At 34.4% G+C, this 16,755-nt stretch overlaps 1 protein-coding gene across 2 annotated transcripts in view; it reads left to right on the forward strand.

Annotated features, from left to right (window-relative positions):
* The window catches only part of LOC127726049 (peptidyl-prolyl cis-trans isomerase FKBP7-like), a 30,210-nt gene that overhangs the window by 1,109 nt on the left and 12,346 nt on the right, over positions 1 to 16,755 (forward strand). Inside the window, exon 2 of one of the 2 annotated variants that reach the window (XM_052233377.1) lies at positions 4,269 to 4,432. In XM_052233377.1, the coding sequence (XP_052089337.1) occupies positions 4,269 to 4,432 (164 nt within the window). Of the gene's footprint in view, positions 1 to 3,959; positions 4,433 to 16,755 lie in introns of those variants that run through there. The other variant, XM_052233378.1, reaches the window with a different exon arrangement.

Below are 16,755 nucleotides of genomic sequence, written 5' to 3' on the forward strand. Positions count from 1 at the left end.
CATAACCAGGACAATTGAAATACTTCCCCGTAAAGCAGGAATAAAAAGTTGATTTACACATTTATATATTACATGATATATGAAACAGGGGCAGATCCAGCCATTTTTAAAAGGGGGAGTTCCCAACCCAGGATAAAGGGGGGTTACAACCATATGTCCCCATTCACAAGCATTGGTCGTAAAAGAAAGGGGTGGTTCCAACAAGTACAAGTTATTATTTAGATACTTATTTATGCAAAATTTACAGTCAAATATACACAGGGACTGGTCGTTTTCTTTATTTGGGGGCACTTGGGAGGAAACATTGTAATTTCTCTTATTTCTGTCATGTCTCCACCTTGAAAAAATTGAAGACCCCTTCTAAAGATTTGAAAATTTCATCCCCTTCCCAACGTTTGTCCATACTTTTATTCTTTATAACTAAAATACATGCATACAATTCCTAATTATATCATCATTGTTCAATAAAATATTGCATCAGTAGTGGATTAACTTTAGATGTTCAGGTGGTGGAAGTTGTTTGTGACTTCAGGAAACTTTATTTGGATATATATATAAGGATGAGGGGATGTGGTATGATTGCCAATGAGACATCTATCCAACAGAATTGAAATGAAGTGGTAGTAGGCAATTGTATGCCTTCAACACTAAGAAAACCTCATACTGTACAGTCGGCTGTAAAAGGCCCCGACATGAAAATTGCTAAACAATTCAAACGAAATTAACGAAAAACAAATATGACAAACCTGGACCAACGACAATCATTGCAATACAGGCTCCTGACTTGAGACAGGCACTTGCAGAATGTTGCGGTGTTAAACATGTTTGTGAGAGCTCAACCCTTCCCTAACCTGACTACGGTGTTACAACACAACATAAGAACAAACAGTAAAAATCAATTGCAATTTGCTTAACTCAAAAGATCAGTTCGAGACACAAAAACAACTAACACAAAAACAAAAGACACTAAGCACCGAACAAAAGAGTACTCACTCAAAGCCAATACAACTAATAAATAAATAATGTTTTCCCAGACATTTAGTCCATTGTGATAAATTTTTAATGTAACCCCGTGATTTTACGATTGATTTTAATGAGACTTAATGAAAGTTGAGTATCTGAAAGAAATTCATGATAGACCAAACTTTTCGAGTAATATGTAGGCAAATGTTCGAAGAATACTTAAAAGGAGAAATTGTATTTTCATTCCAAAAGGGGTAAATGGGGGTTATGAATATGATTTGTTGCGTTTCTTTTTGCACTCAGTATACAGTGTATATAAAGTGCGAATCCAGTTAGTTCATTTTCACCGTTGTATGCGAGTATGTCTATTGTAGAATAAAGGATGATGGGAAAAACTGCGTTTGTTTACTTTTTGAAAATAAAAAATAATTGATTTGAATGTATGTTTTAACACAATTTCATTAGAATATAACTTTTTAATGTATAATAACAGGATTAAAGTCCAAAAAAGTGTAAATAAAGCAGTAGAATCCATAATATTAATTACTTAATGCGATTCATTTTAACTATAGATGCGATGAATTATCACTGTAAGTGCAATCATTTCTGATGTGGAATTTTTTTAGGTGCGATGAGTTTTCATTGTTATTTTATGTTAACTAGACATGCAACATCTGAAAATAGTTTTTAAATGACTTTGATGATATTTACAATTTGACATGCAAGCTAGTCGTAGCAGTATACACGGGTACAACTACGCTCATATCATGCATATTCAAATATAGTTGGTGAGTTTGCTATTAGCTTGTCTTGGATCCGAAAGTTTACTGGAGCAGAACATCCATGAATATAAAGTATTTCTACGGCGAATTTTCCTTTAACGTTTAGAACTCGCTTAAAAAAGCTTTGAAATTTTGTCACGCCGTGACATACATATTTCTACCATATTGATAGGCTTTTGAACAACGAATAGTACAAGAATGTACAACGAACGGTGCAAAAGAAAGTACACAAACTACAAAGAGAATGAATCGTACAGTGTCAAAATTCCGAAGTCAGTTTTTCAGGCCAATGTCTTCAAAAATAATTAAAAATACGGGTTTCTCATTCGCATTATGTATTTTAACAACAACAAATCACAAAATACACGGTCGCATTTAGTGAAAAAGCCAGCCAACTATGCTATATTTGTAGTTTAATTAAGTTTGAGTTACACAGAGTGTTTGTTTCGCGATGTTTACCATAAATTCACAGACCTGTCTATTAAAAATAGTCATATGGTGTTCATGTAATATAAATGATATACAATGCTGCCAGGATCAGTAAACTTGGTTTTCGTTAACATTGAATACTTAACTGAACAGTGCATCAATTAGTCTTTTCTGAAAATATAAGAACGGTCTATCTACCAACATCTCGAAAATTAATTCCGGAATCAACTGTACTTGGTATAGAACCAGTTAAACATGTAACAATAAACAGTTTTCAATATTTCCTTGTAATCTTACAATTGCGTATTTGCTTATTTGTAAAACCGACTTATTAGAAATTAAAACATAAATTAATGTGACTCGACTGTTGCTCGAACTTTTTTTTTACTTTATCCGATGTATCACAATACACAATAGCATGATAAATATCAATTAGCCAGTCATCCAAGTGTCAATTGTTTGTGCAAGATGAAAACGCTTCCACTCATTCAATCGTGAAATGAAGATCGTTTTGTGAATGTTTTTTTTAATCTAAAATCATCAATTAGGGCGATTTTCCTAATGCTTGTAGTTTAAAGGTTTGGGTGGCTTGCTTGCGTTGTTTGTATAAATGTTTGCTCAATCTTAATTACAATGCTTAAGCAAACATTTAAACAAACAAAGCAAGCAAGCAAATCATACCTTTTAACTACAAGCATTAGGAAAATAGCTCTAATAACGTTTAATTTATTAGTATGCGATGTAGATTTAGACCGAAACAGAAACTTTGCTTTTTCGGTGACGTTGATTGGCTTAACTGTCCAAGATATATGTATTTAATGATGGCGTATCATAGGAATAGATACATTTTATCCTACATATTGATCTGGATCTGGACAAATTATTAGAGAGAATAGAATTGACTATATTAACAATAAATGCAATTTTTAAGGAATATATTGATAAATTACCACAGACTTTCACTCACTAAGTATGTATATATAATCAATCCTTCTGACACCATAAATTTTGTTAGAGAGTCGGCTGAATTATGACTTTATATAATGCAAAATTAATTAATTTCCTTCTGTGAAAAATGCATCGCATGTACAATAAAAATGTATCACCCATATAGTGAAAATGAAAGTCTAGTATCATTATTCGACAGGAAACATGAATCGCATAACGAAAACAGCATAGTGGAATTTGATTCAATATCAACAAGCTGAATAACAAAACCTGTTTTAAGTCATACAACATTAATAATTATGTTAAAAGGAACATTTTTCTGCAAATGAAACTTAACTGCTAATTTTAAATATCTTGCACTATCTGTTCGTGAACTATTCTTAACATTTATCTATTTGTTTATCAAATTTGCACCTGGATGGCTGTAGACGCGATGAAAACCCGTCCGCATCTCATACCTATATCATGAATTTATAAAAACAGTACACATTATACATTTTTTATTATTTTATTAAAAAAGCATGACTTTGTCGTCTGTTTATTTATCATTCTACATCAGAAATTCATCACGGATACAGTAAAAAAAATGACATTTCAGGATTCGCACATTACATACACTGGTATATTATATAAAATGTGTTTTACCTTTGAGAAGGTAAGATAACGACAACCTGTGAGTCACAATTAAAGTTTAGAGCAATAATGATAAAAGATAACAAACGACTGAGAATCAGCTAGATGAACAATAAGCCCAGATGTTATTCAAAACAGACAATGTATGAAATCCATGTGGAAATTTATTTTGGGCATGCGTGAAATGAGGTTTAAAAACTTTTGTCGCAGGTTTGAGATATAGTATAAGTTAAAAAAAATCATTTGCATATTCTACCATATAACGACAGTATAAGAACTGTAATAACATGCACATCTTCGATCATAATGGATATACAATAAGATCGGTTACAAGAAACATGTGACCATTGTGTGGTTAAGAAAGGAATAATATTATAAACGGCGATGAGTTGGCCTTAATCTCAATGTTTGACGGATATTAACATAAAAGGCATAAAAACAAGAACAATTATTAAATAATACATCGTCTTAATCAGTGAAATAATGCATTATTGAGTTAACTTTCTCACTTAGTAAAACAGGTAAAGAGAGGGAACCAATGACTATTCGTCTGGGAAAAAATCAAATACTGAAAGCATTAGAGAACGCCATGATTGGGATGTGCCCTGGAGAGTATCGGAAAATAACTGTACCCGCTAACCATGCCTACGGCAATACAGTGATCAAGATTCCTGATGGTCAGTACATTTTATACAGATTAATTCATGGCCTTTTCCATATCGCCCCCGGTATCATCCCGAGACCCCTATATCAGCCTGAGACGTTCAGTGGCGGATCCAGAAATTTTCATAAGGGGGGGCCCACTGACTGCCATAAGAGGGGGCCCGCTTAGTCATGCTTCAGTAATTCCCTAAATAATCAACCAAATTTTTCCCACGAAAGGGGAGCCCCGGGCACCCTGCCCCTCTAAATCCGCCTCTGACGTTATGGATGATACCCGGGCCGATATGGAAAAGAGAGTGTAAAATATTTTTTTATCATATACTACCGATGTACAAACGCCCCTAGCTTGTAACCCCTTTTCATATGAGTCCAAAACATAGTGACCAGAAGGAGTGAGTAGTTAGCACAAAAATGAAAGACCGACTGTTGGTTAAAACATCAATCCACCAAACTCAAAGCATATAGGTATAGCTCATTGATTTATCGTCATTTTCAGATAGAAGGATTTCCTCTGTTTAAGCAATTGCAATACCGATAATTACCTCGTTGAATGAATATTCGAAATTTGAAATATTCACAAAGCAGCAATACATTTGATATGATTATGTGTAGCTCATAGTTTAAGTTTAAAGATTCAGACTCCCAGTACTGTACCACCTCTAAGGTATAAACAACAACCTAACGACACAAAAAAGTAGCACTTATACAAATTTAAATATAAAGTAGACGGTTGTATGCCTCAGTAACATGACTGTGTAGTTCAAGTAATACTTGTACAAATTTAAATATATAGTAGACGGTTGCATGCCTTATAGTAACGTGTGTATCTCATGTAACACTTATACAAATTTGAATATAAAGTAGACAGTCGAAGGCCTCAGTAACACGTGTAACTCAAGTAACACCTATACAAATTTAAATATAAAGCAGACGGTTTCATGCCTCAGTAACACGTGTAGCTCAAGTAACACTTACACAAATTTAAATATAAAGTAGACGATTGCATGCCTCAGTAACATGATTGTGTAGCTCAAGTAACACGTATGCAAATTTAAATATACAGTAGACGGCTGCATGCCTCAGTAACACGTGTACCTCAAGTAACACTTATACAAATTTAAATATAAAGCAGACGGTTTCATGCCTCAGTAACACGTGTATCTCATGCAACACTTATATAAATTTAGATATAAAGTAGACGATTGCATGCCTCAGTAACATGATTGTGGAGCTCAAGTAACACTTATAAAAATTTAAATGTACAGTAGACGATTGCATGCTTCAGTAACATGGTTGTGTAGCTCAAGTAACACTTATAATACAAATTTAGATAGAAATTATACAGCAGACGGTTGCATGCCTCATTAATACGTGTAGCTCAAGTAACACTTATACATTTAATGGCCTATATCTGTACTCGACCAGTCTGAATTGGTCTGAAATTTACTTGATATTACTCGACTGTAGTCTGACCTGTACTTAACAGTCTGAACTTGTGCTCGACCTTTACTCGACCAGTACTTAACCATTTTATACGAGTCTGAACCATACTCGACTTAGTCTTAACCATTCTCCACCAAGTCTGAACCATGCTCGACCTAGTCTGAACCATACTCGACCAAGTCTTAACCAACTTAGACCTGTTTTTGTATCTATCTATTGTATTTCATCAATTTAGGAACTGTTATACATACATATATATATACAATGTATATCACATTTAAAATAAAAATAAAACAAGATGATCAAAGGAAGTAATTTCTGGTTGGATTAAAAAATATCATGTAATAAATTAAGTTTTCGTTAAACGAATTTTTATATAAATGATATCATGTTCACATTGCTTTATGTACATAAAAAATACTAGAACTTTCAACCATTATTCAAATATCTCAAATGTTATTCAATTTTTTTTTTTATCAAAATATATATAAAATAGTATATAAAGCAACTTAATAAATGTTAACATTGACACCTTTGTTTTGTAAAAACCAAGAATTTAATATAATAATAATGATAAAACTTTCGTAGCAATCCTTGATAACCTTTTAAAAAAGGAAATGTATTCCAAAGTTGCAGTAGAAATTTAAATTAATTAAATTTAAATACATTTTTTAAAAATTAAAGACTTGGCATACAAGAAGCACTTAAATCCGGTTTAATTACCTTAGTACAGGTGTGTTTTACAGGTAAAAAGAAACTAATGTTTTTCTTAAACTTGTGTATTACTTATCTAGTGATTCAGAATTCAAAAGGCCTTGTGATTTCAGTTTTACAGGATGTTGTAATTTTCAATGGATGTTATTTAAAAAAAATTACTCTCTGACCAGATGTGATCTTTTTAATCAATGTGACCCAAGCAGGTGTATTACTTTATAATTTAACCCTAATCAGAAGAAAAAAATTATTCATTATTTTAATTTTTTATCCCTTTTTAAAATATATATATATATCTCAAATTATAATGAGAATAGATATATTTTTGATATAAAGTTAAACATTGTCAGTGATTTTGTTGGCTGTTGTTACCTCATTAAATAGATAGTTTTAACTATTGTATGTAACCATGAAACCTATGTAGTTTTTATTAAGGAATTTAGGAAAATCAAGTTTTGTTTAAAAAAAAAACACATGCCAAACAAAAAAACACCTGAACAAGGTTTTATTACCCTCAGTATAGGTGTGGTTTTCAGATAAAAAAAAAAGTCTTTTTATTTAACAAGACTCAGTCTTTAAAATTAGATAATTTAACTACATTTTTGTATCTCGATTTGATAAATCTGAGAATAATGTAAGGATGTAAAAATCTTTTTATATATTATATATCTTTATTTTATTGTGGCTGTTGTCATATCAGTTAAAAAGAAAGTTATTTTAACAATCAAAATTATAAAAAGTAGAGGTTTTTTGATCGAGTATAGTTCAGACTGGTCGAGTACTGTTCAGATCTTTGGTCGAGTATGGTTCAGACTGAAAAAATAGGTCGAGAGCTAGTCAAGTATTGGTCGAGTACAGGTCGAGAACGGGTTAAGACTGTTTCAGACCGGTACGTCTAAAAACCGCTCAGGACCTTCTGAGTGCACTCAGGACATAAAAAGTGCTATCAGAACATGAACTAGATGTTTTAGTGAGCGTTGAGGGTATGCTTTCGATAGTTTAATTTTTGATCTTGTAATTTTTGTTTTGATAAAATTAATTCAATATTTGAGAAGTTATTTAAGTTTTTCTCGGCACGATCCGTTATTTGGGATATGTTATGCATGACCGATGATCATATTCAATACCAGTTATCATGTTGATTAGGTCCTTTGATCTTAAATAATTAGGAGTGATTAATGATGGTAATAATCACATACAAATAAACTTGGCAAACAAACGAAAATTCTTTCCTTTAAAAAAAAAACATAAACATATATTGTTTTTGCAAAAATGTTGAAACCAATTGAGAAATTTTCTCAAAGTCGGGAAATTTTCATCAATTCATTTCATTTGAAAACGTTATAAAATATAGATCGAATTCATTGCAAAATGTGGCGTCCTTGGGGATCAAACCCCCTTTTAACAGCGTTTGTTTACTTATTTGTCCATTGCGGAACATTTTTAAACACAATGAAACTCGTCTCCAACATCACCGGAATTACATAAAATATAAATACAAATTTACAAAAGTAGGCTTCGAAAATTAGACTGGTTTTTGCATAGTCTCTACTCATTTTTCCATAAATTTCTTGAAACTCCTGATACAGTTCAACATTATTAAAAGACAGCTTCTTTAAAAAAAATATTTCGCCATTAAAACTCATTCTTGTCCATTAATAAATTTCTTGAACGAGTATGGCAATGTATTGGTTGCAAAAATTTGATATTTTTCATTTAAATGCAATATTTCCTATTTAATTGGTATATTTCTTCGTTTAAATGCAATATTTTTTTATTTGAATGGTATATTTTTTTCATTTAAAGGCAATATTTTTTATTCAGATGGTATAATTTTTCATTCAATGGTATAATTTTTCATTCAAATGGTATAATTTTCGTTCAAATGCAATATTTTTTATTCAATTGGTATAAAATGTCATTTGAATGCAATATTTTTTATTCAATTGGTATAGTAGTTTTTTTTATTTATATGCAATAATTGCATTATGGGAAATTCTTTGACGTCATAAGGTCAAATTTGCAACAACGTTTGTGATTGGTCGGTAATTGTTTGGATTTCTCCCCTTTCTTTCTAAATTTGAGTGACCAAGAATTAAAAAACGCGTCAGAATATGGCCCCTCTAACTAAATTTGGCGTTCGTGCGAATTCGTGCACTGGCTGTTAATGCCAATAATGGCCAGGACGAGCAAAAAATGCGAGTGACAAGTAATAATAATTAATTTGACACACAACTTGTTCATCGATAGAAACAGATGCCTGCGTGCATGGCAAAAACACCTCCAGTGAAAATCTTTTCTGAAGAAACTCCTATAGTCTACACATTGAAATAAAAAAAAAATACATAGCTAGCCCCCCTCCCCCTTCTAAGTCCAGATACATGTAATCATGACGTTCTTTAGTGCTATATCATTTTTTACTTTTCTTGATCCTCAGAGACGTTGCAGGAAGGCACACATGAAAAAAGAATAAAAAGCATCCAGGACGTTACAATTATTTGGACTAAGCTCCCTCTTTTTTACTACATGTAGAAAAAAAATCACCTAATTACGACAGCAGAACCAGAAACCCACAAGTAGAGACATAAGCTGTAAAATATAAATACTCCGGAACTAATTCTTTAATAAAGACAATTCAGGATAAATTGGAACCAGTTACTAACCCATGTTACAAGAATAGTCCTATGACATAGGACTTCACTATATGAGGCGTGAACTTCATATTTAATACTATCTATAATATGTGCTCTCATGTCTTATGCTGCAAATCATTTTACATTTAGGATTCGTTGCTGAGCTTTTTTTTTTACTGTTCTCGTCTCCAAATCCCTTAAATAGATTTTTTTTCAAGCCCCACAGTAGTTCAATAATTACTATATGTCTTTGCATAAATAAGTATGCAGGGCATATTTCAAAACATATTTTATCTTCAGGACTTTTAAATGATTTACTTTTCAATACTGCATTGGGAAGGGGGGTATGCAAGTTTATTTTGTGACACGTTATATAATATAATTAGGTATCCAACAAATTATATGATTGTACGTTTAGCTATTATCTAGACCCGTACAAAATGTATATAATTAGACACATTTAACAGGGGCGGATCCAAAACCTCGGTGTCTAGAGGAGGGGGGGGGGTAGGTTCAAATTTAGATATAGAGATGTATATATGTGAGTATTGGCAGTAATGGTTATGGTGTGTGTGTGAGGGTAGGGGTTTCAGATCAAAGATCGTTTCTATAATTCTATATCTTTTAGTTTTTACCATTTCACTCTATTCTTTATCCTTTGATCTCTATTATATTTGTCCTAAACATGCGTGACATATTTGCCACTGGACATAAGGCAACCAAAAGTCAATCAACGTATTCTGTATATTTCATCATTTCTTTATTATGTTATCTATAGGTTTGGTCCCGCCCCTTATCTATTTTTTTGCACATTAGGGACGACATCAAAAGTTCAATGTAGGATAAAAAAAAACTTAATTCATATAGTTTTTTTTCACTGACCCCCTACTCCCCCCCCCCCCCCCCCCACCCATCTTAACTTAATTTGGGAAAAATTGATTGACCAATAAGGATATATATAAAATCGATGTTAATTAAACAAAACTTGCAGCAATTTTGACCCTTCCGAAAACTATTTGAATTAAGTTTTTTATCCTTCATTGATTTTCTGATGTCGTTCCTTATCCTCTCTATGTAAACCCAATTCATGTCCTGATAAATGGTGACTCATGCATAGCATCATATGTGGTTATTAAAACAAGAAACATATTCATATTATAATAATTAATGTATGCTAGGACTTATAGATAGATGTCATTAGTCCCAGGTCATGTAATAAAGTAGGGCTTATAAAAATACAATACCATTTTAATTTTGATGATTATATATATGTTTATATATTTAATAATGCCATTTTGTTTGGAAAAAAGGGTGCAAGGCGTTTTTAAAACATACCAATGGGGCGCGTTTTTTTTTTTTGTTCTTCGGAAGTGAGCCAGAAGAAGTCCATTTCTGTTTTTTTTTTGCATTGGGAAGATCTTCTCGCTCTCTTCCACCTCTTCTTTTTTGATAGGTTGACGGCAGAGGCATATAACAAACATGGCGTCGTTTAGTCTAAATGAAATTAATATATTTATGAATGCAGATATATTAGAATGTGAGCTGTTTTATACACGTTTTTATGGTATGACAGCCTTAGTAGGACATCCCTGTAGGAAGATAAGCTGGATGAATATAAGAACTACACGGACAATAACAGTTAAGGGACGATTATTTGATATTCTAGGGAAGGGATTTTGATTGATTGGTGTTTGACGCTACTTTCAACACTATTGGGCTATTCCGTGGTGGTCAGTTTAAATTTATAGATGAAGGATGGGGAAGGGAAGAGAGGGCATTATCATTCATTTCAATTTGTCGCTAATAATGCCTATTTTTCAGCTCTTACCAGACAACCATATTCATATATGAAATCCTTCTGTCCCCCACCCCAACAAATAAATAAATATCAAATGGTTTTCCTCTTATTTAACACAAGTTTAAATTGATTGATTGTTTGTTGCTAATTTTAACGCCCAGTGAAAATTATTTCATGCTTTTTCAGGAAAACACGAGTTTAGAAGTCACGTATCTATAATACTAAAATAACGAGGTCCAATTTGTTAGCCGGCATGACGTGAAAACGACGAATCAAAGAATTTAACTTTATATATAACTAATATAGGACAATGGTGGTGATTAAAACTTACACCATTCAAGGCCCTTTTGATTTCCACATAATTAAAATAACCGATAATTAATAAGTTCCGGGTCGAATCCGATACCGATACCGATACCAATTGTATATGTCACCTGTTACCTAATCTGTACGTTCCGCCCCTGTCAGGCGCACCACCCAACAGTGTATATGGGATTTGCTATATATACGGGTCATAACCACATATGAACTTCGTCAATATACAGGGATTAATACTACTAAATTCAATCATTGTCACATGAAGTTTCCGGTTGTGGTAAGAAAACCAGGACGGGTTCAAACAGAAAGATTTTGAAATCAGAAATTTAAACTATGCACCTTATAATCAGCACGACTTTATCAGATGACAATACGAATACGGTACTAAAATCCAGGCTTAAAATAAGGCGTAGGTACTTTAATTCAGTCACGGATCCGCGATGTCGCGGGTGTGTTCTAGTATAATATAACTAGAGGCTCTCAAGAGCCTGTGTCGCTCACCTGATTCTACTTTGGTTTTGGAAATCATGTAAAAATAGATTAAAATCATAACAGATACCCTAATAATGAGTGAGGCCAAATTTGGTTTAATATTGGTCCTGTAATTTAATAAAAAATCCTGGTGGCCATCTTGAACAGTAAATCGGAAACAAAGTAGCAACACTTAATCAGCACCTCATAAGAAACATTTATGCCATGTTTTGGTTTCATTCCATTCAGTGCACATCTAGAAGAAGCATTTGTATGTATTTCCCATAGGGTCTTATGTTAAAGGAAGTCCCCCCATTGGCGGCCATCATGGATGAAGGATCAGCTTCAAAGTAACAAAACTTAGTCAGCACCTCATAAGGAACATTGATGCCATGTTTGGTTTCAATCCATTCAGTATGTGGTTCTCTAAAAGAAGACATTTGTATGTATTTCTCATAGGGTCCCATGTTAAACTAAGTCCCCTGCTGGCGGCCATCTTGGATTATGGATCGGCTTCAAAGTAACAACACTCGGTCAGCACCTCATAAGAAACATTCATGCCATGTTTGGTTTCATTCCATTCAGTGGTTCTCTAAAAGAAGACATTTGTATGTATTTCCCATAGGGTCCAATGTTAAAATAAGTCCCCTGCTGGCGGCCATCTTGGATTATGGATCGGCTTCATAGTAACAACACTTGGTCAGGACCTCATAAGGAACATTCATACCATGTTTGGTTTCATTCCATTCAGTGGTTCTCTAAAAGAAGACATTTGTATGTATTTCCCATAGGGTCCTATGTTAAACTAAGTCCCCCGCTGGCGGCCATCATGGATTATCGATCGGCTTCAACGTTACAACACTTGGCCAGCACCTCATAAGGAACATTCATGTCATGTTTGGTTTCATTGCATTCAGTGGTTCTCTAAAAGAAGACATTTGTATGTATTTCCAATAGGGTCCAATGTTAAACTAAGTCCTCTGCTGGCGGCCATCTTAGATTATGGATCGGCTTCATAGAAACAACACTTGGCCAGCACCTCATAAGGAACATTCATGTCATGTTTGGTTTCATTGCATTCAGTGGTTCTCTAAAAGAAGACATTTGTATGTATTTCCAATAGGGTCCAATGTTAAATTAAGTCCCCTGCTGGCGGCCATCTTGGATGATGGATCAGCTTCAAAGTAACAACACTTGGTCAGCACCTCATAAGGAACATTCTTGCCATGTTTGGTTTCATTCCATTCAGTAGTTCTCTAAAAGAAGACGTTTGTAAGTATTTCCGATAGGGTCCCATGTTAAACTAAGTCCCCCGCTGGCGGCCATCTTGTATTATGGATCAGCTTCAAAGTAACAACACTCGGTCAGCACCTCATAAGGAACATTCATACCATGTTTGGTTTCATTCCATTCAGTGGTTCTCTAAAAGAAAACATTTGTATGTATTTCCCATAGGGTCCTATGTTAAACTAAGTCCCCCGCTGGCGGCCATCTTGGATAATGGATCGGCTTCAAAGTAACAACACTTGGTCAGCACCTCATAAGAAACATTCATGCCATGTTTGGTTTCATTCCAATCAGTGGTTCTCTAAAAGAAGACATTTGTATGTATTTCCCATAGGGTCCTATGTTAAACTAAGTCCTCCGCTGGCGGCCATCTTGGATGATGGATCCGCTACAAAGTAACAACACTTGGTCAGCACCTCATAAGAAACATTCATGCCATGTTTCGTTTCATTCCATTCAGTGGTTCTCTAGAAGAAGTTCAAAATGTAAAAAGTTAACGACGACGACGGACGACGACGGACGACGCCGGACGACGACGGACGACGACGGACGACGGACGCCAAGTGATGAGAAAAGCTCACTTGGCCCTTCGGGCCAGGTGAGCTAAAAATGAAGAGATGGAATATGATTGCTAATATGGCAACTATCCACCGGAGTTCAAATATGAAGTGGATGTAAGCAATTATAGATAAGATAAGATAAGATAAGAAAAATTTATTTTAAGTCGGGTTACATGAAATACTACAAACATAAGCTCTGTAGAGCTTTTTGCCGTCATGTACACAAATGCTTTTTGTAGAAAATCATAAGGCCTTCAACAATGACAAAAACCTGATACTGTAGACATGAAAAGTGTGAACAATTCAAACGAAAAAACTATCAGCCTAATTATACATAACAAAACAATTTACAAAATATCAAATATGAGTCGAGACAGGAACCAACGACAACCACTAAACTACAGGCTCCATCCCTGGGACAGGCACATAAAGAATATGGCAGGGTGGACATAAAAACGAAGATGTGGTATGATTGCAAATGAGACAACTCTCCACAAGAGATCAAATGACACAGAAATCAACAGCTATAAGTCACCGTACGGCCTTCGACAATAAGCAAAGCCTACACCGCATAGTCAGCTATAAAAGGCCCCGAAATCAAAAATGTAAAACAATTCAATCGAGAAAACTAACGGCCGAATTAATGTACAAAAAAATGAACGAAACACAATATGTATAACAAAGCAACAAACGGCAACCACTGAATTACAGGCTCCTGACTTGGGACAAGCACATACATACAGAATGTGGCGGGGTTAAACATGTTAGCGGGATCCCAATGCTCCCCCTAATCTGGGACAGCGATGTAACAATACAACAACATGTTTGTGAGCAACCCATCCCGAAGCAGTGGGACAGTGGTTTAACATTTCAATAAAATAACAACCTGCACAAATCAGCAAATTAACTCAAAAGATCGGTACGAGACACACAAAAAAAACTAATATTAAGACAATAGACACAAAGCACCGACATAAGAGTATTTGCAATTACTGGATGTTTGCTCAAACCTAATTACAACTGGTACTGAAATAAATCTTGTTCTCCCAGACTGAGTTATCAATCAGTACACAACGCGCGGCAAAGGATTTATTAAAAAAAGAAAACAGTCTGAGAAACGTCTGGTTTACGTTGTATATAGATAGAAGAAGATGTGGTATGAGTGCCGATGAGACAACTCTATGGCGTACGGAAAGGGTCAAAAGTAAATTATTTCGCATATGCTACAGTTAATACAGCATATGCTATATAAACTACACCGTAAGCTATAATTTATGTACCCTATGCTGTAATTAATGTCGCTTAGGCTATAATTCCTGCACAGTGCTTGGTTGCAGGTTTTAATCAGGTTAACCATGGTACAGCAACCTATAAATCAATAGGTAGACCTTTGTATAATAAAATGATCTCTAAACTTCAAGAAAAAATAAAAAATAAGGAGTTTATTGATATGTCAGACATCCTAGTTGACCACCATCCTGTTGAACTAAATTTTCATTTAGAAAATCTGAAGTGACAAATGCCAAAGTAAATATCTGTCAAATTTGAACTTTTTATCTTAAATATATCGAGAATATAAAAATGATTTCCTTCAACAATAATGAACGAATATAAAACAAAAATACTTTTAATCAATACTGCAGTTTCGAAATGGACTTTAAATAAATAAAATATCTTAAACTTATTCCTTTTTGCTGAAAACTAAATTTTCACAAAAATATAAAATGAGGTCTAAAATGACTCTATGACACTATTGTCTTGTTATTCCGTTCGCATGTACTGTTTGTTTGGGGTCTGTAACTACTTGTATTTGTCTTTTGGATTTCGAAGATATTGCAAACCACTTTCAATATATTCGACATGAAGTTTTGTCCTTTGTCTGTCAGGATCGCATCAGGCGCTGAATAACGGCATATCCACTGATTATAAAAAAGGTCAGCTACATCTTTCGCGCCTGTATTTTTCATAGGGAGTATTTCCATAAATTTTGTGAATGAATCGACTATTAGTAGAACGTGTGTGTAGTCGCCGGAACTTTTTCTAAATGGTCCTAAGATGTCCATGTGTACTCTTCTAAATACGTCCAGCACAGGAAGTGGCTGCAGTGGTGTTGGGCGCTTATGGGCGTCCGGTTTAGCTCTTTGACACTGCATACACGTCTGTACGTACTGTTGAATGTCGTTGTACATACCAGGCCAATAGTACTTATATCGTATTGTATGGTAAGTACGTTCAATGCCATTGTGTCCACCGAGTAAGCTGTCATGGTATGACTTCAGGATATCGTCTCTTAGGGTTGATGGTACTGCCAATCGTTTAACTATCCTATCCGCTCTGTGACCTTTTCCCTTCGGGTAGTATAAATGAAATAATACGTCATCGTCTATAATATAATCCTGGGATTCAATAACAGTTTTTCTCGCTTGTCTGGTCTTGTCGGGTAGTTCTTTATCTAATATGTATTTAATGACATCTTTGAAATGTTCATCTGTCCGTTGATCATTTACGACTTTTTCTTTTGGACTTGTGGTTATTTCGCAAATGGACGCATATGGGTCTAACTCGATGAAAGTGGCTTCTGTCTGTGTTGAGGATTCGACTGTAGCTGTTGTAATAGTAACTATTTCGGTGCCATATGGTCTTCTACTTAACGCGTCAGCGTTACCATTAGCCGTTCCCTTTTTGTAGATTATTTCATAATCATAGCTTTGTAGGAACATAGCCCATCTTGCAAGTCGGCCTGTGCTTTTCTCCTTCGTAAGCTTCTGGATGTGTAGAAGTGCTTCGTGATCTGTATATATTCTAAATTTTCGGCTAGCCAAATAAACATGATATTGCTTTACTCCTTCAACTAAAGCTAAATATTCCCTGATACAATAGTTCTTTTCGGCTCCTCGTAATGATCGTCCCCCATAAGCAATGACTTGTTCTCTGCCTGTATGATCTTTTTGTCCAAGTATGTAACCAATAGCGATCTGTGAAGCGTCCGTATAGAGGATAAAATCTTTTGAAAAGTCTGGAAACGCGAGTATTGGAGCTGAGATTAAAAGTGTCTTTATTTCATCAAATGAATTTTGACAATCATTGTCCCATATAAATTTGGCCCCTTTAAC

This window comes from Mytilus californianus, unplaced genomic scaffold (genome assembly GCF_021869535.1).
Source record: "Mytilus californianus isolate M0D057914Y unplaced genomic scaffold, xbMytCali1.0.p SCAF_16, whole genome shotgun sequence".
In the NCBI taxonomy this organism is placed as follows: domain Eukaryota; kingdom Metazoa; phylum Mollusca; class Bivalvia; order Mytilida; family Mytilidae; genus Mytilus; species Mytilus californianus.